Source organism: Aquarana catesbeiana, linkage group LG05 (assembly GCF_042186555.1).
Source record: "Aquarana catesbeiana isolate 2022-GZ linkage group LG05, ASM4218655v1, whole genome shotgun sequence".
NCBI lineage: Eukaryota > Metazoa > Chordata > Amphibia > Anura > Ranidae > Aquarana > Aquarana catesbeiana.
In genome coordinates this window covers 414,106,247-414,131,385 of record NC_133328.1, presented here as the reverse complement: position 1 = coordinate 414,131,385, position 25,139 = coordinate 414,106,247, and the positions used below count along the sequence as shown (strand labels likewise).

The following is a 25,139-nucleotide window of genomic DNA, read 5'->3' as shown; positions in this document are numbered from 1 at the left end:
AGTCGCTATCGGACACGCCACCTGAGACCCCCAGTTCAGAATGCTTGTGTGATGTATTAACAAGACGTGTCAAAATGAGTAAGGCATGAATTAGGTAGAATTTTGTAAAAGCTCCTGATATTGCTGAGAAGATCGAAATTCAAACCACTTAGTTGCTGTAAATCTAGAAACCCTGTCTTGAGTAATGTGTATCAGCTCCTCCATCGAAGCAATTTTTAGGCATTTTAATTTGAGCATTTTTACACACATATGAGCTTTTAGGCTGGGTTCACACCTCCCCGATGGATGTGGCTGACAGCAAGGGTCCGGGTGCATCCCTGTTCTGTTTCAGGGACGACTCAGGGCCAAATTTTTGTTTGAATTCGGCCCTGAAACGGAGCCAAAGACGCACATCAGCCACAACAGAGATATGTGAACCGGCTCCATAGAGAGCCGATCACAATCTCCTGTCATGCGAATTGGATACGGGGGAAATCCGCATCCAATTTGCATAGGTGTGAACCCAGCCCTAGATGTGCATTTCAAGCATTTTGCATGTGTAATCAAACTTCAGGCACTTTGTTTTAGCCAATAGAAAGCACTAGGGGACACCAGTTCTTACACAGAATTTCAGCTCTAGCTTTCACAGTTGTTACTGCTGAAGTCTATAGAGTAAAAAAATACCCAAATCTGCCTCAAAATTAGCTCACCTAGCTTTTGGAGCGTCAGATGTTGAGCTACAGGTGCCTCATTTGTGAATGGCTCGGCTATCATTTAATTACATGGGATCTTAAGAGCTTCGTTATGAGCTCCATGCTACAAAATGCTCAGATGTGAATGGTGCCTTAGTGAGAACAGTTCCACTTAACAATGCCATATTGTAAATAGTTTAAAAGACCAAGACCACAGACAGAAAGATATGTGAAAATTTAGGATAAATAGTGAGAGGTTTCAGAGAGAACTTGGCAAGCCTTTGGGTAAAGTATAAAAGGTGTTCATGTCCTTATAAATCACTTTTCAGCCAGGGTGCCTTCAGGTATCTTCAGAGGTTTTTTGGCAAAATGCCTGAAAATTGTGTAACTAAGGGCTAGTTTACACCTGCGTCAAAACAAGGCTTCGGACAGGCTTTGTTAAAGCTCTCTGAACGCCAGTCAAAGCTCCTGTCACTAAATAAAATGGTTAGCTTACAGTCCTGTTTACACCTCGCTTTAGCTTGGTGCTTCGATGAGGCTTTGGTGGGGCTTCACGCAAGCTTTGCCATAGACTTCTATGGAGGCTTTGAAGACACTTTGAAGCCCCACTAAAGCTACAGGAGGTATAATTTTTGAAGCAAAGCAAAAAGCAAGGTGTAAACAGTACCGAAAGCTAACCATTTTATTTAGTGACAAAAGCTTTGACAAAGCCTGTCCAAAGCCTTGTTTTGAAGCAAGTGTAAACTAGCCCTTAATGTATGTTAAAGCTGAAGCAAGTGTAAATGAGCCCTAAAAGGCAGGCTTGATCCACCTGCTGGCTTGTATAAAATATTTGGGCAAAAGGAATAGTCAGCACCAGGAAAAAAAGAGTTTATGTGGCTAGGAAGTAAGGTAAGGCAGTCTCCAATCCAAGTATTGGCCAAACCCCAAAACTTTCACATTTAGTTATTCAAAGCCACAGATTTCATTGTGCATCATCTCAACCTTCAAGCTGCCAGCGTCCTAACAATCAATGACATCATCGGTTCATAAGGATGATGTTGGGCGCCTGTACAGCATCCTTGTTTGCCCCTCTCCATCAGCACTGGGGTCATATTAGCTAACTGAGGATGAGAAACAGAAGGAGTAGAGAAGCATTGGAAAACTAGTCAGTACCAGTGTGCAAAGGTTCATTTGCTTTGGAAAAATAAATCCCGCCTAACGTTAGGTGTCCTATGTGTGTTGATGTTCCTGCATAATGTAAAACTGTAAGTTTGGGTTTTCACATTTTAGAATGGGGTGCCTCGAGGTCATCTTAGAGAACAACCAGGCCGATACGCAAAACTGCCAAAAATAAACATTAGAAAACACTTCTAACCTGCACAAGAAAATTGAAGCTGGAACCTATGATCAACCACACCATCTTCCTCTTTTAATCCATCAGCTTGTCAGATTTCTACTTGGTTTCCAATCACTAAGGCCCCATTCACACTAGCGCGTTTTTTGATGCATTTTGCATTTTGCAGAAATGCACGGGAATTTTTTAACATGGGTTCCTATGGAACATGTTCACATCAATGCTTTTTTGTATCTCTGCGTTTTTGGAAAGGGTCGGGGACTTTTTTTCATGCAAAAAGCAGCGTTTTGCATGTAATGGTTTTCAATGGACAAGCATCAAAAACGCAAGTGCACCATTTTTGCAGCGTTTTTGATGCGTTTTTGCCGTTTTTTTTTTTTTTTTTTGTAATTTTTTTTTAAGACTGTAAAAAAAAATGAAAAAAAAAAAAAAAACGCAAAACGCAAATCGCGGCAAAAACGCGGCAAAAACGCCGCAAAAACGCGGCTCAAAAACGTGGCAAGCATGAAAAAAAAACCTCCAAAAACGCTCAAAAGCAACATACATAGGTGTGAATCGAGCCTAAATCATCAGTATAATTCTGTCTGATAGAACGGTGCGTCTGATATTTAATCTTGTCTATTGCAATCTGTGATTCAGTATGGGCCTGCTTTGAATTGTTAAATTATGAGATGAAGAACATTAAGTTCATGTCTCTACGTGAAGTCTTCCTGGTGCCCATAATGCTTTCTTTACATGCCAATATCCTGCTGGACTTTTCCAGTTTCTCTACGAAACTTCGCCTCCAAGCAATTTGAATTACCTCCAAGTTTACCTCTGACAATAGATCAAATAACTCATATTTTGACCTATTGTTCAGTTCCAGTGGGGAGTCTTTGGCTGAACATGAGTTATACTGCAATACATTTTTGGACTAGTTTCTTTGCTGCTGCCCACTGTGTAAAAAGTAATGTTCTTTTCTTTTGTGCAAAATCTTTTTTACATTGACTTTTATATAGCGTGTTCTGTTAGATCATGTTTCCATTCGGAGACGTGCAGCCTGTGCACTTGATGCTGTATTATGAGGTTACTTTAGGTCAATGGACAGGATGAAGAAGGGAACAATCTGAATATTCTAACAAGTGACAGAAGACGTTGACGCTTAAAATTGCAGAATTCTTTTACATGCAATCAACCAGATTCCACAACTTCCATCCAATGTCAGGCAGTCCTGGCCTGGGAAGCTTCGATGCTATTGGAACTCATAGTTACCTACATAGTTAAGTCCACCATGATCAACCAATAAAAAAATTATAACCCGCATCCACAGAACCCTAAACTGACAGTTGGTCCAGGGAAAGGCAAAAACCCACATAAAGTATGGTCTAATTTACTGTAACAGGGCCCTGCTGTCAGAATATAAAAGGGGTTGATTTACTAAAACTGGAGAAGGCAAAATCTGGTGCAGCTCTGCATAGAAATCAATCAGCTTCCAGGTTTTTTGGCAAACCTTGCTGACCACCGCACGATATACGTCGTCAGAATGGCACGGGCAGGCAAAAGGGCGTACCTGTACATCCCTTTGAATTTGCCGCCTAGCGAGCTCGCCGCAGGAGCATATCCGCAGGTCCCACGAACACAATGTTCGCCGGTGGCCCGCAATTGCGGTGAGGAGGCGCAGAACGGGGAGATGCCTATATAAACAAGGCATTTCCCTGTTCTGCCTACTGACACAACAGGGATCTACTGCTCCCTGTTATCGGGAGCAGTGATCTCTGTCATGTTGTAGTGAGCCCATCCCCCCTCTTCACTTAGAACACATCCAAGGAACACACTTAACCCCTTGATCGCCCCCTAGTGTTTAAACCCTTTCTTGCCAGTGTCATTAATACAGTAATCAATGGCTATTTGTAGCTGTGATCGCTGTATAAATGTCAATGGTCCCAAAACAGTGTCAAAAGTGTCCGATCTGTCCGCCATAACGTCGCAGTCCCGATAAAAATCACAGATCGCCACCATTACTAGTAAATAAAAATTTATAATAAAAATGCCAGTGACATTTATACAGTAATCAGTGCATTTTTTTATAGCACTGATCGCTGTGTAAATGTCACTGGTCCTAAAAATGTATCAAACATGTCCGATCTGTCCACCGCAATGTTGTATTCCCGCTAAAAATCGCAGATCGCTGCCATTGCTAGTAAAAAAAAAAAAAAAGTTATAATAAAAATGTCATAAATATAGCCCCTATTTTGTAGACGCTGGTTTTTGCGCAAACCAATCGATATACACTTATTGCGATTTTTTTTTTTTTTTTTTACCAAAAATATGCAGAATACTTATCGGCCTAAACTGTGGAAGAAATTTTCTTTTTTTATATATATTTTGGGAGATATTATAGCAAAAAGTAAAAAATTTAGCTTTTCTTTCTAAATTGTAGGTCTTTTTTTGTTTATAGCGCAAAAAATAAAAACCAAGGAGGTGATCAAATACCACCAAAAGAAAGCTCTATTTGTGGGGAAAAAAGGACGTGAATTTTGTTTGGGTACGTAGTCACACGACCGTGCAATTGTCAGCTAAAGTGACGCAGTGCCGAATTACAAAATATGCTCTGGTCAGGAAGGGGGTAAATCCTTCCGGGGCTGAAGTGGTTAAAGTATGAGTTCAACCTTTTCAGAAAAAAATAAACTGCAGATAAAAAGAAAATAATGTGCATTTATTATTTTTTGTTTCAGGAGCCTGTAAAGCATTGCACCAGCGATCAGCAGATCGCTGATGCCATGCAGGTCTCCTGCAGACCTGTCAGTGTATCTGCTTCCTTGTACCTCATACAAGAAAGCAGATACATGCTGACAGGAAGAATGAATGAACTACCACAGCGCTCACAGCACCATGGTAGTTCATTGAAAACTACAAGCCGACATCCGCAAAGGCTGCCGGACCTTGTAGTTTTCCATTCACAGAGCTCGGTAAATGAGTGACGCCAGGCCAGGTGGGCAAAGCTCCGCACAGCCAAGTTTTTTTTTTCAAATTGTGACAGCTAACGGGTGGAGAAGACCCCCCCCCCCAGCTGGCACAGCGGGGATCAGGCATGTGCAGGTGCCGGTCCCACATATGGGTGTAACATGTTATGAAAGATGAACGTATCCTTTAAAGTGGTTTTAAACCCTGTTACACCACTTTTACCTACAGGTAAGCCTATAGCAAGGTTAACCTGTAGGTACCTTAAGAATATCTCCTAAACTTGTACAGTTTAGGAGATATTCAGTAGATGTGCTGCTGCAGACATCGGCACATGCGCACTGAAGAAACGGGCCGCTGTGTGGTTTCTTCAGGAGTCGTGTTGTGCCCGGCGGCTCCTGTGCGCATGCGTGGGAGTGACGTCATCACGGCTCCAGCCAATCACAGCACCGGAGCTGCGAACCCAGAAGTAACTCCGGTGGAAGATTACCGCGCCAATCCAGGGCACCGTTCTAAGGTAAGTATTTCATAATGAGCTAGTATGTGATGCATATTAGCTCATTATGCCTTTGTATTGCAAGGGTTTTTTTTTTGTTTGTTTGTTTTTTTTTGCGGTTTACAACCCCTTTAATTGAACAAGCTGAAGTTAGAAGCTGATTAGCTACCGTGCACGGCTGCACCAGACTTTGCACTCTCCAGTTTTAGTAAATCAACCCAATGTCCCAACTGGGGAGATTCCTCCATCCACCTTGTTTGTGTGACATGTCCGCTGACATCCGACCCGCTTCGATCCGCTAAAGTGTGACAGAGGAAAACCCTACGTTTCCATCTGTCTGCGGATAGGATGAAAACGGACTATACGGTCCATCTTCATCCGATCCCCCATAGAGGAGAGCGGCGGTCTGACAGGTCGGGCCCTGCACAGTGAGCAGAGACAGACCTGTCATCTGCCTGCTCAGCGAGGATCGACGAAGCGATCCCCCACTGAGCAAAGCGGAGCCCATACATGGACACGTCTGTGTGAAAGGGCCCTAACACACTTTTTTTGTTTACAAACTTTTTTTTTATTAAAGTATATAAAATATATATTCTTGTGACAAGATACAACAAATAGTAGATGTCACAAATATAATCTTGAATACAAAAACAAAGAACAATTCAGAAGAAAACAGAAGAACCATTACAAAATATGGATCAGTAACTGTAAAAAAAAAATTGATATATAAAGAATCAGAGAGATATACCCAAGCGTATTGATCTTACAGATCATGGTAACTTAAACTAGTACTACATTAATTTAAGATAGCAGAATATGTCTGAGTTTTCCAAGCTTCCCATTTACGATCAAACAGGTGCATTTTATCCTGTAGGGTATATAAAATCATTTCCATCAACATAACGCCATCAACGCTATCTAGTATTGAGGACAGGGGTACTGCTGGGGACTTCCAGTGTAGAGCAATAACCACAAGGTCAATACACCAATATTGTGTATTAATCTTTCCTCCTTGTGAAGGACACCTGGAATAGGTGAGTCAATGAAACACATCGAGATTGTGAGATTTAGGATGTACCCGATATCGCTGAGGCTATAGAAGTTATTTTATTCCATACCGGAGAGAGAAGCCCACACTCCCAAAATACATGTTTGAAGGTGCCCAGGAGTGGACATCCCCGAAAACAGAGTCCAGATGTTTCCGGAAAGATGGCTTGGAGTCTGGAAGGGGTATAATACCACCTGGTCAATACCTTAAAGGCAGTTTCTCTTGACTGCTAGGGATTTTGTACATTTACGTAGATTATCCAGCATTATATCCCATTTTCCAGAGTGAACTGTGCATCACAGTTAATTTCAATTTCCCCACTTGTTCCTATAAGGAAGCTCACTAGAAAAAATAGGAAGCTAATGCAGCTTTATAGAGGTCTGAAACAAGGCCTTTACCTCTGGGAGAGTCATGGCAAAGCTGTTCAAAAAATGTAGATGGGGAAAGGCTATAAATGTGAGATATAAAAGTGCCTTATTTGCACATAATGATAACTTAACACACTTTTTTGGAGAGTGTCATCTAAACTGCTGCAGAGAGCATTGCATTCGAATATAAAAAAAAAAATTTAAAAACACACACACACATAAAACATATTAACCCATTTTGCATTCAGCTGTGGATAATCATTTTTTTTATTACCTGCCCATGGCTGAAAATGTATACGTCAGCATTCGGGTCCCTGAGAAAGATACCATTACAGAACACAAGTTACCAAACCACTGTATTATCAAGCCCTAAAGTACCATGGATGGCAAGCATATTTTAGATTTTCAGAATAACAGGTTCACCTAACCTCAATAAATAGAACTTTGAGACTATTTACTGACAGTATGTTTTGTCTTCTTGTCCATAAGCTACCCAACACAGTCCAGTTACAAGCCAGTAAGAGACTATACCTGATTAGATCTGATCAGCAAGAAGCTTTGGACAAGTAAAATTCAGATACACATGCTGCTTGCATTTTAATGATGTATTATTGATCACTAAGCTGCACTAATTTGGGTATTTTTAAATCTGCCTGGAATTCCTACTTATACCCAAACAGCTTTAAAACTGTTCTCTCTCCCCCCTACTAACATCTATGCTAACTAAACTATGTTAGAAAGATGTATATACTTACCTATCCGCAGGTCGCTCTGGTCTGGTCAAGTGAACCATCTCCCCTGTGTCAGCCAGCGCTGCTGCAGGGAAGAGGAGAGAGCACAGATGATGGAAGGGGCAAATAAAGTGTATGGGTGACATCAAAACTGCAGGCTTTACTAGCTATAGTTGGCGCTCTCATCTACCCTCTGCAGCCGCCAGTGGCTGACACAGGGGAGATTAGGTGAGCACACCGGAGGGGCCTGAAAATAGGTAGTATATACAACTTTCTTACACAGGTTATTTAGCATAAGTGTTAGGAGGGGACCGTTTTAAGGTTAGTTAGGTGTACGCAGGTATTCCACTTCAAAGTGAATGGGGAATGAAGTTTGTAATTTACTTTGTTATTCTTCCTAACTCCACTGGGGAAATTGTTTTATTTCTGTGACATCACGACAAGACAAAAGAAGGCAGCAGCAGATAGCATGAAACGCAATAAAAAAAAAACCTAACATAGGTTATTATTTTTCCTTATTCTACTGAAGGAAAAAGTGTTCTATGTACCTGTTGGAAGGATTCCCCACCATATCCTATTTATTGGGCCCTGTCACTGCAAACATAAGCTGGCAGAGGTCCAATCCCTCCCCCACTCCTTTCAAAACAATTATATCAGACTTGAAGTATATACTTGTACAAAGAATGAAGAACAATGGAGCACAGTCATTGTGCAGCGTTACTAATTGGGAATCCAAGCCTCCATAGGTAACGAACAAATATAGGTACCAATGCATTCAAATACATTTACAAATTAAAGTAAAACTAAAAAGGCAAAACTTTTTTTTTTCAGTTTTGGATAGAGTGGAGGTGGATTAGATCCCCTGCAGGTTTTAATTGCTTTCTGTGCCCCCGTTAAGGAGATTCACCCTCTCTATTTGTTCTGTTTACCATTATCATCGAAAGTAGAGCTGCATGATTCTGGCCAAAATGAGAATCACGATTTTTTTGCTTAGAATAAAAAGATCACGATTCTTGCTACGTAAAATCTTTCACATTATACAAAAAAAAATGGGCTAACTTTATTGGTTATTTAATTCATTAAAGTAATTTTTTCCAAAAAAATTGCATTTAAAAGACTGCTGCGCAAATACAGTGTGATATAAAATATTGCAACAACCACCATATATTATAATATATATGTTTGGGGGTTCTAAGTAATTTTCTAGCAAAAAAAAATGATTTTAACTTGAAATCAACAAATGTCAGAAAAAGGTTTAGTGTTTAAGTGGTTAAACTTTCCTCATTTACACAGGAAGTCTATTCCTTTCCTACAAATTGTTACAATGTTTATACTTAAATTCCACTGATAAAGAATGTTGCGATTCTCGAAAGAATGTTGCGATTCTTGACTACCCAGTTTTTTTCTTCCTTTCTTTTAAGGGCTGTGGCTTCAGAAGAGCAGAGAGAATTTTTTGCATAGACAGAATCGTGAAACACTTTTGTCAAGATCGCAACGGGGAAAAGAATCGCAATAACAATTCTTGACGATTGATCGTGCAGCTCTAATCGAAAGTAAAAGAAAATCACACATTTTGGGTTGTCCTCAGAAAAGTAATAGAGGGGAAATCTTCCAATGGGAACACTAGTTCTAGTGACTTGGGGGGGCCCCAAGGAATTCCCTTAAAGGCAGAAGGTTTTTAATCTTTATGCATTAAGATACAAAAAAACTTCTGTAGTAGACTCCCCAGCACACCCTAATACTTACCTGAGCCCCATCTCTGTCCACGCGTCCCTCAGGCGCCCGAGACTCTCCATCCTGATTGATTGAGACACCACAGCAGCACCATTGACTCCCGCAGCTATCAAAGTCAGTTAACCAATCAGGAGAGAGAGAGGGCGGGGGTCAAACGGCAGCTCCGTGTCTGAATGGACACACGGAGCTGCAGCTCGGTTCGGGTGCCCCAATAGCAAGGTCCTTGCTGTGGGGGCACTCGACAGGAGGGAGAAGCCAGGAGCAGCGAAGAGGGACCCGAGAAGAGGAGGATCTGGGCTACTCTGTGCAAAACCACTTCACAGAGCAGGTAAGTAGAACATGTTTGTTATTTGAAGAAAAAAAAAAAAAAAAAAAAAAAAGGACTTTACAATCACTTTAAAAATGGAAGGTATTTCCTCTCACTTTCTCTTTGGCTATGGGACAGGAAGTGAAGAGAAATCTCAACAGGACACAGATGGTGAAAAAAAAATCTGACGGGTTATAACCCTCCCTTGCTCTATCCAAAATGGAAAACAAAACAAAAAAAATATATAGTTCTACTTTAAACATAGGAACAACGTTTCAGAAACCTTAAAAAGAGGAACTCCGGTTTAGTCCCGCACATGCACATGTGTGACCTTTGGGATCTGGCAGAGCTCTATTGTTCATCTGAGCACGTGCCAAGCTGTGTTCAAGTATGCAAAGGAAAAAGAGGTCCCAAACCCCCTTCACTGTGCAGTCTTTGCGCCCTTGTACATAGTGCATGCACATAGGTGCAAAGGCTCTCTGCCATGTCCCGAAGCTTAGGACATACAACTGACCACACCAAGAACGGAAGCAGATTCATCCAAGAACTGCTAATTTGTATCTTTGCTTTCTACTTTGGAACTATAGGATGTCGTAGCTGCCATATGAGATGTTGGCAGAAGCTGGTAATCGTCATACAGAATCTCCACCCTCAGCACCGCTGGGAACAACACTAAAAATAATGGTCCTGTGACTGCTTGTAAACATAAAAAAAGGAATTTGCATTGTATTTTGTGTTTTTACTACATAGTTTTGCTTTATATCAGCATTGGCTGGGATGTGTGTTCCCACAGACACACACAGTGCAACTCAGCCTGCCCCCTCTCTCTACTCACAGGATTTGATTGACAGAAGCAGGAGCCAATGACTCCCACTGCTGCCTCTCTGTTCTGTGAGAGGGGGGAGAGAGCCACTAAAGAGAGGCTCCGTGCTGGTTCGACTCAAGGAATATTTAGGGGGACGATGGGAATATACTGATACTAGGGCCCAAAAGTGGAACTTCTGCTGTAAGGAGTCCTAACCCCCTGACATGCCACATTTGGCATGTCATTTTTTAGAGGGGGGGGGGGCAGTGGATACTTAGTTTTGACAGGTACCTAGCTCCCACTTCCGCACGCACCGCCTAGGCGACTCCTCCTCCTCCCTGCAATATTCTGGGACACGTCACAGGTCCTAGAAGATTGCTCGGGCCATTCAGGACAGCACGACTCGCACATGCCCAGCTGGCTGTGAAGGTGCAAGCTGTCACAGATGGGTGCCCACACTAGTGATGCCGATGCAGAGGAGAGGCGGGGGAGAGAACTGAGGCATCTCTAGACCATGGGACAGGTAAGTGTGTATTTATTAAAAGTCAGCAGCTACACATTTTGTAGCTGCTGACGCTTAATAAACTGAAAAACGAGTGAACTCCGCTTTAATATAGGGAATGCACTAAGCTTAAAAAAAAAAAAAAAAATTCTCGGATTTAGAATCATTTTAATACTTTTCTATGAGATGTTGCAGCAATTGCTATGCTCAACTAAAATTTCTAAAGGAGAGTGAATTGTAGCAGAGCACAAACACAATGCTGTAGCAAATCTCTAGAAGCACATAAAGCAAACATTTATTATATTGCATCTTACCAATTCTTAAATGCAATGGCTGCTTATTTTTTTTAGGATTTCTTTCTTCTATTTTCATCTGGTGATCTGGTCAATAAGTGTTGTTTTTCAAAAGAAAAAGCTCTCTATGAGTTACATGCAAGAGACAAACCATTTAAAACACCTGCAGGGGTGCTGCAAACATTTTTTTTTCCTTTTAGGAGAAAAGTTTTACATGAATAAATAAAAGCTGTTCATTGTACAAAGATCAGCTTTTATTTATTTCTGTAAAACCTCTCTCCTAAAAAGAAAAAAAAAATGTTTGCTGATTATAAAGTGGGAGCTGCAGTTCAGCTTTAGTTTGTTAGTGTATTTAAATCTACTAATACATCTAACTCTCCCCTCCTCCCAGACAATGCTGCAGTCTGTTCTGCCCCCTGTGCTCCTTCATCCAGAGTGGGGGCACTAATACAGGTTTGTCTGTTACTGGTCAGATCACCAGGTGAAAACAGAGGGGGGGGGGGGGAGACAAAAAAAAGAAACCAAATTCAGCGACCACATCTAATGATTGGTAAGCTGCAAGATATTACATTTTTGGCTTTGGGTTTAATACCGCTTTAATCTCTGAAAATAAAAAAATAAAAGTGGATGTCACCCCAAATGCACTCTGTCCACATTTCAAGCTGCTAATCCGCACGCCTGTCAAATTAGGATGGAGCAGCTGTGTCCATGCAACCCCCCCCCCCCCACACCACACACACACACACACACACACACCATCAGGCAGCTCATTCTGCATATACAAATGGATTAGCTATGGTTTATGAGCCTCTGTGCTCATGCGAATGAGGCCACTGACCGGCCATAAATGGAGCGACTTTGTAATGTCGATATGGGACGCTCACAAACTGCGTATGCTTGTAAGACGTATCTTCCGGTATGCATTCCAATTTCATTCCACGTTCCACTCACTTTGCGACACGTGTTTGGTCCATAGGAAAACGCTCGCCTTTAAATAGCACATGCGCATTTAAAGAAAAGCCACTCCCTCTTGAATAGTACATGCGCATTTAAAAAAAAAAAAAAAAAAAAAAAAAAAAAAAAAGCAGCTGCTTTGACGATATAGGTAGCATACTGAAGATTGTCTCACGCGTATGCGCAGTTTGCGAGCATCCCATACTTACAGAGCGTCACTTATCAACATAACAGATTTCCTTTTCTGCAACCATGGGGTGATGTGTTGATGGGGGAATCCCTCCCATGGAGCCATTGTGTTCTTCCGACAGGGGGAGCAGGGGACGCCGCCCCCCTGGGAGAACACAGCGATTATTGATAGTGCCTATAACAGCCGTAAATGATAATCGCATGTAAAATATGGTAGTCTGCTTGTACCAAAAGTTTATTAACTTGGGTATATTCAGCCTGCCCATACACTGTTCAAATCTTGGCCGGTTTTGAATCGTCTATGGCCGGCCTTATATTGACTGCTCAAAGTATTTACAACAAGATGTGTATGAGGAAACATACAGTATATGGAAATAAAGACTATATTCCCCTACCAGCTACTTTCTAAGAATTGATTTGCATTCTGGAAGAACAGATCTGTGTGTGATCCGTCACATGGCAGCAAATTCAGGCTTACTGCTGTACAGTCCCTGAGCAGAACAATATGGAGTGTTTACAGCACACAGATAACAACATTCTCCAAAATAGGGATGGGCAACCTTTAGCTCTCATGCTCTTGTCCCTGTAGTCAAAATTCTTCAAATAAATACATGGGAGAGAAATAAAAACCGTACACGTGCCGAGCGTCACTTTGTCAGAAACCTAAGTGCAGTCATCAGGTTTTTCCTCATTGTCAGCACTGGCGGCAAAGCATCTTAGTAATCTATGAATGCAATGAATGTTCAAAATGTGCTGAGCAGTCTAGGAAGAATTGCTAGAGTACCAGTTAGACTTCACCTAAAGGGCTCTTTACACTGAAAAGGCCTGATGGACTGTATGAGTGCATGGGCACCCCGTGAGTCCACAGTCTGAAGGAGTGGACGGTGTATAGTTTCCTCTACAGCAACCTGGGTCCATGGATAAGTTTCAGGGGGCTCGTGAGGGTCAGATTAAAAACAACATTTAGGCCCTTTTCACACAGGCCGTATTTGGTTTTGCTCAGCAGGGGATCCATCCGCTATCCAAAGGGAACATCCGCTATCTGAAGGGAACTGATCCCCTTCCTTTTTTTTCCCCTCGGATCAGACCTGGAGGTAACTGGGTGTACACAGGCAGAAGTCCGATTAAAACCACAGCTCCATAGAGGAGAAGGGAGGATCCAATCAGGTCCAGCTGAAAAACAGACAGCCGGACCTCTAGTGTGAAAGGAGCCCAAGGCCCTTTTCACAGGGGCAGATCGTTCAGGTCCACCTGTCAGTTTTTTAGGCGGACCTAAACGGACGCTCCATACAGGTCAATGGAGCGACGGATGTCAGCGGTGACAAGTCCACTGACATCCAACCCGCTCCGATCCGCTAAAGTGTGACGGATGGAAACCCTACTTTTCCATCCGTCTGGCGGATTGGGTGAAAACAGACTCTACGGTCGGTCTTCATCCGATCCCCCATAGAGGAGAGCGGCGCTCTGACAGGTCCGTCCCTGCACAGTGTGCCATTTTCAGCGCTATAGCGCCTGTAAAGCTCCTCAGTGTGAAAGTGGCCTAAGTATTGTGTATCTTTAGATAACGGCCCCTTCACACCATTTGCGTTAGACTGTGATTCGTAGCCTTGCCCAGCCATTGGTGATCCTGCTGTTTACTTTTCTCTTGCCCTAGTTTCACCTCTGGCCTAGCAGCCACAGCATTGTTGGGACCCAGAAGTGCATTGTGTCATTGTCTGTTCAAGAGCAACATTGATTCCTTCATTGCACAGGAATAGTCAGAATGAGATCTGCTATTGCTCAGTCTGGATGGTCCATACAATTCCTTCCCTCACTGTGCCTTTTGGAAGAGTTTCCGATATCAACATCATTGCTGAAACAAATCTCTGCCCGACAATCACTTCATTAATAGATGGTGAAGACGGGTAGCGCTATAGCTGAAAATGGCGCCTGCATAGCGCCTGTAAAGAGCCTTGGGCTTTCACACTGGAGCGGTGCGCTGACAGGATGGTAAAAAAAAAAAGTCCTGCAAGCCGCATCTTGGCAGCGCTGTAGGAGCGGTGCATACACCGCTCCTAACGCGCCCCCGCCCATTGAAATCAATGGGAACCGGCAAAGCGCCGCTACCCTTTTTCGGCCACTAGCAGGAGTTAAAAGTGCCCCACCAGTGGCCGAAAACCTCCACAAAAACGATGGTAAATCGCCGCTTTACCGCCAACGCCTCAGTGTGAAAGTAGCCTTGCTATGCGCAATTATTATAGTAGCCTTTCTAAACAGACTGAAAACCTATACTGGGAGAATTACAGAGCATGTTCTCACCCCACTAAAATGAAAAATAGAAATAACAAAAACAATGCTGCACTATTAATAAAAGTAGTCAATAGTGATACATCCAAATAACCAATGATCAATAACATAATTATCAATCTATAGAAAAAATTAGGTGCTATGAGTTCATGAATTAAATCCAGTGACTGATTGAAGTGATTTCAAAACATCAATAAAAGAGTGGTGCAAAAAAAAACATTATTGACTACTTTTATTAATAGCGCAGCACTGTTTTTGTTATTTCTACCTTCTATATACTCAGTGAAGCATCTGGCTTCAGGTGATGCGGAGGTGAAACAAATCCTCATATATAAGTTGTATCTATCTGTACTACTCTCTTCTCTACATCCATTCAAAGTGCTAAATTATAAAGCTTGTCTGAGGAGTTCAGAAAAAAAGGGGAGAAGTTACGTTTTTACTCAGTGAGGAGAGCTCTGAGAGCTGATTGGAGGGAAGGGGACAGCCTTCTCCACACAGCAAACAGGAATAGAGCTGAGACTGTCAATCTGCTGGGTAAGAGGGAGGCAATCTTTAACCACTTCCTGCCCGCCGTATGCAGAATGACGGCCGGGAAGTGGTTCTGTTATCCTGACTGGGCGTCATATGACGTCCAGCAAGATAACATGCCGGCGCATCTCCGATCGTGATAAGAACAGTTAACATGTGAACAGTTATGACCAAATCACAGCTGATCAACACGTGAACCAGGAAGTGCCAGTAAACGGCATTTCTCGGTTCGCGCTGACAGGGCGATCCGTCACATTGATTATCAGCACAGCCCCCTCAGATGTGCCACAACACCTTTAAAAATGTGCCCATAAACTGTCAGTCAGTGCCCCACAAATACACAGCTCACAGTACCCAAAGTGCCAATCAGTGCCGCCTGTCAGTGCCCATCAGACGCCTGTCAGTGCCGCCTATTGGTGCCCATCAGTGCCGCATATCAGTGCCGCCTATTGGTGCCCATCAGTGCCGCCTATTGGTGCCCATTGGTGCCCATCAGTGCCGCCCATCGGCGCCGCCCATCGGCGCCGCCCATCGGTGCCCATCAGCGCCGCCCATCGGTGCCCATCAGCGCCGCCCATCAGCGCCGCCCATCGGTGCCCATCAGCGCCGCCCATCGGTGCCCATCAGCGCCGCCCATCGGTGCCCATCAGCGCCGCCTATTGCTGCCCATCAGCGCCGCCTATTGCTGCCCATCAGTGCCGCATATCAGTGCCGCCTATTGCTGCCCATCAGTGCCGCATATCAGTGCCGCCTATTGGTTCCCATCAGTGCCGCATATCAGTGCCGCCTATTGGTGCCCATCAGTGCCGCATATCAGTGCCGCCTATTGGTGCCCATCAGTGCCGCATATCAGTGCCGCCTATTGGTGCCCATCAGTGCCGCATATCAGTGCCGCCTATTGGTGCCCATCAGTGCCGCATATCAGTGCCGCCTATTGGTGCCCATCAGTGCCGCATATCAGTGCCACCTATTGGTGCCCATCAGTGCCGCATATCAGTGCCGCCTATTGGTGCCCATCAGTGCCGCATATCAGTGCCGCCTACTGGTGCCCATCAGTGCCACATATCAGTGCCGCCTATCGGTGCCCATCAGTGCCGCCTATTGGTGCCCACAGTGCCGCCTATTGGTGCCCACAGTGCCACATATCAGTGCCGCCTATTGGTGCCCTTCAGTGCCGCCTATTGGTGCCCTTCAGTGCCGCCTATTGGTGCCCTTCAGTGCCGCCTATTGGTGCCCTTCAGTGCCGCCTATCAGTGCTGCCTATTGGTGCCCATCAGTGCTGCCTATTGGTGCCCATCAGTGCTGCCTATTGGTGCCCATCAGTGCTGCCTATTGGTGCCCATCAGTGCTGCCTATTGGTGCCCATCAGTGCTGCCTATTGGTGCCCATCAGTGCTGCCTATTGGTGCCCATCAGTGCTGCCTATTGGTGCCCATCAGTGCTGCCTATTGGTGCCCATCAGTGCTGCCTATTGGTGCCCATCAGTGCTGCCTATTGGTGCCCATCAGTGCTGCCTATTGGTGCCCATCAGTGCTGCCTATTGGTGCCCATCAGTGCTGCCTATTGGTGCCCATCAGTGCTGCCTATTGGTGCCCATCAGTGCTGCATATCCGTACCGCCTACTGGTGCCCATCAGTGCTGCATATCAGTGCCGCCTACTGGTGCCCATCAGTGCTGCATATCAGTGCCGCCTATCAGTGCCGCCTATCAGTGCTGCATATCAGTGCCGCCTATCAGTGCCGCCTATCAGTGCCCATCAATTCTACATATCAATGTATCCTCATCAGTGCCACCTTATCAGTGCCAACTCATAAGTGCCGCCTCATCAGTGCCCGTCAGTGAAGGAGAAAACAAAAATTTTATAACCGAACCGAAGAAAAACTTTTTTTTTTTCCAAAATTTTGTTCTTTTTTAGTTTGTTTAGCAAAAAATAAAAACCGCAGAGGTGATCAAATACCACCAAAAGAAAGCTCTATTTGTGGGAACAAAATGATAAAAATGTTGTTTGGGTACAGTGTAGCATGACCGCGCAATTGTCATTCAAAGTGCAACAGTGCTGAAAGCTAAAAAAATGTCCTGGGTGGGAAGGGGCAAAAGTGCCTGGTATTGAAGTGGTAAAAAAAAAAACACATCAAATTATCAAGCCCCCCAATAAAAAAAAAAACGCAGCATAGTCTCCTGTGCCCGCCCACCCCTCGTTTTCCTCCACATACCAGTGTCCCGCCAGCGTGGCAGTGGAGGCGGAAGGACCGGGAAGCTAGGGGGTAGGACCAGCAATGCAGGGCTATGTTCCCAATCTACCCGTCAGCTGCCCATGGTCGTCTGGTAGATCGGGATCGATGGCTTGCTGACCCCCGCTATAGAGGGATATGCTTTGTTCATGTCTGAGGTTTACAACCACTTTAATAAAATGTTGGAAAAAAAATAAAATAATAAAACCACACAACCTAATACCTTTTCAAAATGTTAGCTGCCACGACCATCCAGTAGTTTCAATACTTCTAATCGCTGACCTGGAACAACTATGCAACTCAGGATCTCTGCCTTCACTTGCTGCAATCTTGTTCTGGGTCAGCCTGGCAACTAGAATTTTAGAAGTCCACAATAGTAGCACCAATACTTCTCAAAGGGACAGTACAATGGCTTAAAGAAGAACTAGAGGCAAAACTTTGTTTTTTATTTTGGATAGAGCAAGAGAGGTTTCTAACCCCTGCCATGTTATTTTTTTTGCCATCTGTGTCCCATTGCGGGGATTTCCCTACACTGTCCCATAGCCAAACAGGAAGTGAAAGGAAATCCTTGCAAATTAAGGGAATTCCTTAGGGATCCCCAGGTCACCAGAACTAGTGTCCCCATTGGAAGATTTCCCCTCTATTACTTTTATGGGGACAACCCAACATTTGGGATTTTCTTTTACTTTCACTTTTACTTTCAACGATAATGGTAAACACAGACAGCAATAAAAACTGACAAGCACTCTGATCCCTCTGCACTCTATCCAAAACTAAAAGAGATAAAAAGTTTTGCCTTTAGTTATATTTTAATGATATCGCTTCGACCTTGCTGCAATGGGGTCCTCCGTTCCCAGTACAAACCTATGTGCATGGAGTTTGCATGGGTCACCTCCCGCCATGTTCTCCCTGTGCCTGCATGGGTCCCCTCCCGTCATGTTCTCCCTGTGCCTGCATGGGTCACCTCCCGCCATGTTCTCCCTGTGCCTGCATGGGTCCCCTCCCGTCATGTTCTCCCTGTGCCTGCATGGGTCACCTCCCGCCATGTTCTCCCTGTGCCTGCATGGGTCCCCTCCCGTCATGTTCTCCCTGTGCCTGCATGGGTCACCTCCCGCCATGTTCTCCCTGTGCCTGCATGGGTCACCTCCCGCCATGTTCTCCCTTTGCCTGCATGGGTCACCTCCCGCCATGTTCTCCCTGTGCCTGCATGGGTCCCCTCCCGCCATGTTCTCCCTGGGCCTGCATGGGTCCCCTCCCGCCATGTTCTCCCTGTGCCTGCATGGGTCCCCTCCCGCCATGTTCTCCCTGTGCCTGCATGGGTCACCTCCCGCCATGTTCTCCCTGTGCCTGCATGGGTCCCCTCCCGCCATGTTCTCCCTGTGCCTGCATGGGTCCCCTCCCGCCATGTTCTCCCTGTGCCTGCATGGGTCACCTCCCGCCATGTTCTCCCTGTGCCTGCATGGGTCCCCTCCCGCCATGTTCTCCCTGTGCCTGCATGGGTCCCCTCCCGCCATGTTCTCCCTGTGCCTGCATGGGTCCCCTCCCGCCATGTTCTCCCTGTGCCTGCATGGGTCACCTCCCACCATGTTCTCCCTGTGCCTGCATGGGTCACCTCCCGCCATATTCTCCTTGTGCTTATATGGAATGTGAAATGGGAACCTATGTTTGACAATATATTGCTTGTATTTCATTCAGCCAATGGACAGAAAAATGAACTAACAAGTTCCTTCATCGACACAAAACGAGGTAGATGAAGGAATCCCCCCGCTGGGCCATTGTAAGGTGCCACTGTAGGGAAAACACTGATAAGCGGCTGCAGTCGCTAATCGGCAGAAAATGTTCCATGTTCTCTCAACAGAAGCAGGATAAACAATTCAAATCTGTCAAGCAAGTGAACCCACACACTGATCAAAATTCAACCAGTGTGTGGCCAGTTTTAGATTGTAAGCACCTTGAGGCATAAATAGTTGGTGCTACCTGTATTAATTAGAGCTTTCCTATAGGCAAGCTGAACAAATCTGCATCAGTTTGCACCATGTACAATATAAACTCCTTAGTATACCGACTATGTTATCTTTCATCAACTTAAAAAAAAAAAAAAAAAACAGATATTTAGTATGATTCGCAGTGTGTGATGTCACGCCTGTCCCATCACGCACAGTGATTTAATGATGGGAAACATCACTCTGCCTCACCAATAAAAGGGAGCCAGAGCCTAGAAAACAGCTCGGAGCTCCTTGCTGCAAGTCCAAACAGGACAAGAGATGAAAGCTTAATTGATGAGTACACAGAACCTGCACTGACTCACAGAGGTGTGGAACGAGGCCGCTGCACTTCAGTAAATCTCACTATATAATCAGCACAAAGCAACTAAAAACGGCCACAGCGCCTGTAGTGCCATGCCTGTACTAACATAGGGCCCTAACAGTATACACAAAGCCTTCCTCTCCTTACTCTTCCCTTCCAAGTGTTTTCAGCAGACAGCCTATAGCAGGAATCTCCACACCACAACATGTGCATGCTGTTAAATCCAGACATTGTTAGAGCGCCGACTCCATGAAAACACACCATCCACCGCTAGATTGTGCCTGGACTGACCGTGACGGGGATGTTGTGTACAATCCTGACAATCACAGACATCAATGTCAAGCTGTAGGGCTCTCTATGTGTAAACAAACAGCAATGACAGCAGACTGTATGGATTTACCATCCTACCTGACCTGTCACTGATCACATCCAGTAAGGAGATCAGCCCAGGCAAGGATACATTCTATATTATATTACAGGTGAATGCTAGATGGACAGTTATAAAGAGATCAGCCTAGGCGATTCTATATTTTATATTATGCATGAATGCTAGATAGACCGGTGATCAGCCCAGTACATTTATATTACAGATGAATGTTATATAGACCGGTGATCAGCCCAGGCAATTCTACATTTTATATTACAGATGAATGTTATATAGACCGGTGATCAGTCCAGTACATTTATATTACAGATGAATATTATATAGACCGGTGATCAGCCCAGGCAATTCTACATTTTATATTATATTACAGATGAATGCTATATAGACCGGTGATCAGCCCAGGCAATTCTACATTTTATATTACAGATGAATGTTATATAGACCGGTGATCAGTTCAGGCAATTCTACATTTTATATTACAGCAGGATATTAGATGGACAGGTATAAAGTGATCAGCCCAGGCAATGATACATTTTATATTACGTTACATATAAACACTAGCTGGACAGTTATATAAAATCAGCCTACACAAGGATACAATTTATACTATATTACAGCAGAATACTTGATGGACAGTTGACCAGCCCAGGCAAGTATACATTTTGTATTATGTTGCAGCTGAATATTAGATGGACAGTTAGTGCCGGTTCACACTACCACGACTTGGGATCCGACTTGTCAGACCTCAAGTCGCCCCAAGTCGCTTGACATCAGAAATTCCATGCAAGTGAATGAGAGCCGTCTTAATGTACGCTACTGAAGTCGCTCCGACTTCAGAAAAGGTCCCTGTACTACTTCAAGGCGACTTCTAGGCGACTTGTACCCATGGATTTCAATGGAAGTCGCCTACAAGTCGAATCATGGTCTATAGTGAAGCGACTTCACAGGAAGAGAAGATGGTTTTCTCGAGCAAACCCCTTCCTCCCCCAGAGCTGATTGTTGTTTGATTGGCCAATGGAAAGTTGCCTGTCCTGGAGGCGACTTGAAGTCGCCTTGTAAGTCGTGCTGTGGTGTCGCCCTCAGGTCGTGTCCAGTTCGCCTCGCAAAGTCGCGGCCAGAGTCGTGTTGCCCCTGTGTGAACCGAGCCTTAAATTAAAGCGGTACTAAACCCCAGAACCAAAAATGTAATATATTCCAGTTTACCAAACATTAGTTTTGGTGGCTGCATTTTGTTTTAAACGTTTGCTCTCTACTTTCATCCAGTGATCTGGCCAGTAACACACCTTCTGTATTAGACCCCTTTCACACTGGGGCACTTTGCAGGCGATATAGCGCTAAAAATAGAGCCTGCAAAGCACCCTGAAAGAGCCGCACCTGTGTCTCCAATGTGTAAGCCTCGAGGGCTTTCACACTGGAGCGATGCGCTGGCAGGACGCTAAAAAAAGTCCTGCAAGCAGCATCTTAGGAGTGGTAAACTTCACCTCTCCTGCCCATTGAAATCAATGTCGCAGCACGGCTATACCGCCAGCATAGCTTTGCGGTGGTTTTAACCCTTTCGCTAGCGGGCGAATACCGCCGCTAAAACTACGGTAAAGCAGCGCTAAAAACAGCACCGTTTTACCGGCATCGGCGGGGGGGGGGGGGTTAAATGTATTAACAGATTTAGATACACTAACAAATTGAAATCAAACTCCAGCACACAGTTTATAATCCGATAAAGCGAACAGTTTTTGTTCCCTTTTGGGATAAAGGTTTTGCATGAATAAATAAAGATTGATCATTTTAATCACCCCTGTCGACATTAAGCGGTTTGTCTCATCCAGGTAAACGGATACATTCTGCTTGAAAGCTTGTGCTTTTGAAAAACAAGAAACCTAAAAAAGAGAAGAATAGGAATTTTTTTCCCCCATAATCATACTTAGGTGGATGCAGCATCTGTCCCCCACCCCCGCGCCTCTACACTGAGAACCGAGCGATCAAACACTGCTGATGGCTTGGTTCTCTCAGCTCCCCGAACAGCGAGCTGCTGCCTGTCAGTCAGCAGCTCTCCTGCTATGTTCCTCCACACTCATTGAAGCTCTGAGTTGTGGAGGGGCAGGGAGTCGCCGTCTCATCGGCTTACTGAGACGGCCATCAGTCCAGGTATCTGGCGGATCCAGACTCCCAGAGTCGGGATGACGTGGTGCCCGGACTGATTCCTGTGTGACATCAGACTTCAGTCCGCTCTCTGCTGAAAACGGGTCACAGGAGTGCAAAACAAATTGCACTCCTGTGACCCGTAGAAGCCCGGCCAAACAAGCTCAGGCTGGACTTCTCCTTTAAGGCTTGTACACACTATAAGAAAATTGGGAGAACATTTTCATCCAAAGAATTTTTATATGATTTTCGTATAGTGTGTACACAATTTTCGACAGCCGATTCTGAATTTCGTCTGAAAATTCCTGAAGGGACAAACACCAACATTTTTCTTGTACCGGACAAGAACGAACGATTTTCGTTTAATGTTTCATTTTCGTACTAGAAAAATAAGAAAAGAAAGACTGCGCATGATCAGCAACAATAAACAAAAAAAAAAGCCTTTGTCGTACGAGGATTTCCCCACAAATTTTCATTAATCAGTTCCGACTAGCTGTAAAACAATGAGGAAAATCGAACGATCATTCACCAAATTTTCTTATAGTGTACCCCACACTTTACTAAGTCCCCAGATGAAAACGGAAGAAAGCTTAATAAGGGAAATTATTGCAGCCATCACATCTAAGTATTGGTAAGCTGCAATATAATAAAAGGTTTACTTTTGGGTTTAATAACACTTATACATGCAGCAGACCTTGCTGGCCCTCTGAAAAGCAATCAGTGTTGGACTGCTTTTTAGAGGCTTTTGACAAGTGGTGAGAAGCCAGCATGTCACCTCCTCAGTGCCTGTTTTAACCACATAAAGCCTGCTGTGGTGCACCAGGTCGCAGTAAGGCCCCATTCACTTGATTAGGTTGTGTTTGGCAGGGTATCACTTTTGCTGTGAAACGTATAAATCTACATTCAGCTGCCTTTGCAGCTTTTTTTTTTTTTTTTTGGGCAGGGGGGGGGGGGGGACGACTTACAATTGTGGTTCAACTGCCTATTTTTAGAGCCACAGATTTGAATGAGCCTTGAAGGAGGATAAATGATCTAATGATACAGTTTATACTGTGCTGCAGATGACTACATACAAGGACAGTCCTAAGGCAATGATACATATTACATAGAAATACATACAAAGACAGTTATAAGTAGATCAGCCCTGGTATTGATACATTTTATATTACATATGAATACATCCATGGGCACATCTAAGCGGAGGATACCTGCTAGTGATCCATATTATACATTGTTGCAGCTTATCACATAGTGTATAGAGTGGGACGGGGCGCTCTGTATTAGAGATGGACGGGGCGCTCTGTATTAGAGATGGACGGGGCGCTCTGTATTAGAGATGGACGGGGCGCTCTGTATTAGAGAAGGACGGGGCGCTCTGTATTAGAGAAGGACGGGGCGCTCTGTATTAGAGAAGGACGGGGCGCTCTGTATTAGAGAAGGACGGGGCGCTCTGTATTAGAGAAGGACGGGGCGCTCTGTATTAGAGAAGGACGGGGCGCTCTGTATTAGAGAAGGACGGGGCGCTCTGTATTAGAGAAGGACGGGGCGCTCTGTATTAGAGAAGGACGGGGCGCTCTGTATTAGAGAAGGACGGGGCGCTCTGTATTAGAGAAGGACGGGGCGCTCTGTATTAGAGAAGGACGGGGCGCTCTGTATTAGAGAAGGACGGGGCGCTCTGTATTAGTGATGGGTGGTGGTCTCTGTATTAGTGATGAGTGAGGTGTTGTGTATTAGTGATCTGTCATGTGTGATCTCCTATGTAGTGGATGACATGATCAGATCTCAGCCATGACTCCTGTAGAGATGGAGATGAGAAGGTTCTCAGCTCCATGGATGAGGACAGGGTGCTCTGTATTAGAGAAGGACGGGGTGGTCTCTGTATTAGTGATGGGTGGTGGTCTCTGTATTAGAGAAGGACGGGGTGCTGTGTATTAGTGATCTGTCATGTGTGATCTCCTATGTAGTGGATGACATGATCAGATCTCAGCCATGAATCCTGTAGAGATGGAGATGAGAAGGTTCTCAGCTCCATGGATGAGGACTTGGAATTCTTTACATTCCCCAAGAAACAAAAGATCTGGATGTGTGTGATCCAGTACAGGACTTGTCCCCATTCATTCCCATCCAGGGCTGTATATAGAGGGGATGGTAGGAGGACAGAATGGGGGGGACTAGGAGACCCAAACAAAGCACACCCCCTCCCTGACTCACCTTACTCTTCACCTCCACAGCGCTGCTGGCCACATACCGCAGAGTCTGGGACTTGCTGAAACTTCGATTCATCTTCACCGTGCTCCCCCCCTCCCCAACACCGCCCGGCCAAGTTCTCCCCAGACTGCAGTGCGGGGGTCTCAGGTCGTTGCCGATGCTCAGGGCTGTCTGTGGCAGTGCCCGGCTCCCGATCGCCGCACTTCTCCCAGCTCTGCTCACAGCGCCGCTGCTGCTCCTGCTTGGAAGGATCACAGAGTTGTGATTACAAGAGGCCGAACTTCCCCGATCCTTCGCGTCCCCGTCTCTGGAGCTGCAGCGCCATCTTGGTGGTGTTGGGTCGCTGCAGGCGAGAAAGTGATAACGATGCTCACAAACCACAAATCGATCGTGGCTAAAGCGGCTGGTGAAGAGGATCGCTTCCAGTTATTGTATTGTAAAAACATAATGGGGGGAATTTACTAAGATTGGAACAGAATCTGGAGCAGCTGTGCATGGCAACCAATCAGCTTCTAGCTCTAGATTTTTCAGTTATGTCTTGTAAACGAAAGCTAGAAGCTGATTGGTTGCCATGCACTGAGGCTCCAGATTCTGTCAGCCTGTATCTTTATTAATGATAGGATAGTGCATATACCTATTGTCTCCATTCACACATAGGCATTTTGAATCATGGGTGGAATCACCA

At 44.7% G+C, this 25,139-nt stretch overlaps 1 protein-coding gene across 1 annotated transcript in view; it reads right to left on the bottom strand.

The window, feature by feature from the left end:
* Positions 1-24,681, bottom strand: part of PARD6G (par-6 family cell polarity regulator gamma) — a 187,473-nt gene extending 162,792 nt beyond the window's left edge. Inside the window, exon 1 of the mRNA XM_073631179.1 lies at positions 24,458-24,681. Within this exon, the coding sequence (XP_073487280.1) occupies positions 24,458-24,529 (72 nt within the window). The 5' untranslated portion in view covers positions 24,530-24,681. The remainder of the gene's footprint in view (positions 1-24,457) is intronic.
* Between the last annotated feature and the right edge of the window lie 458 nt (positions 24,682-25,139).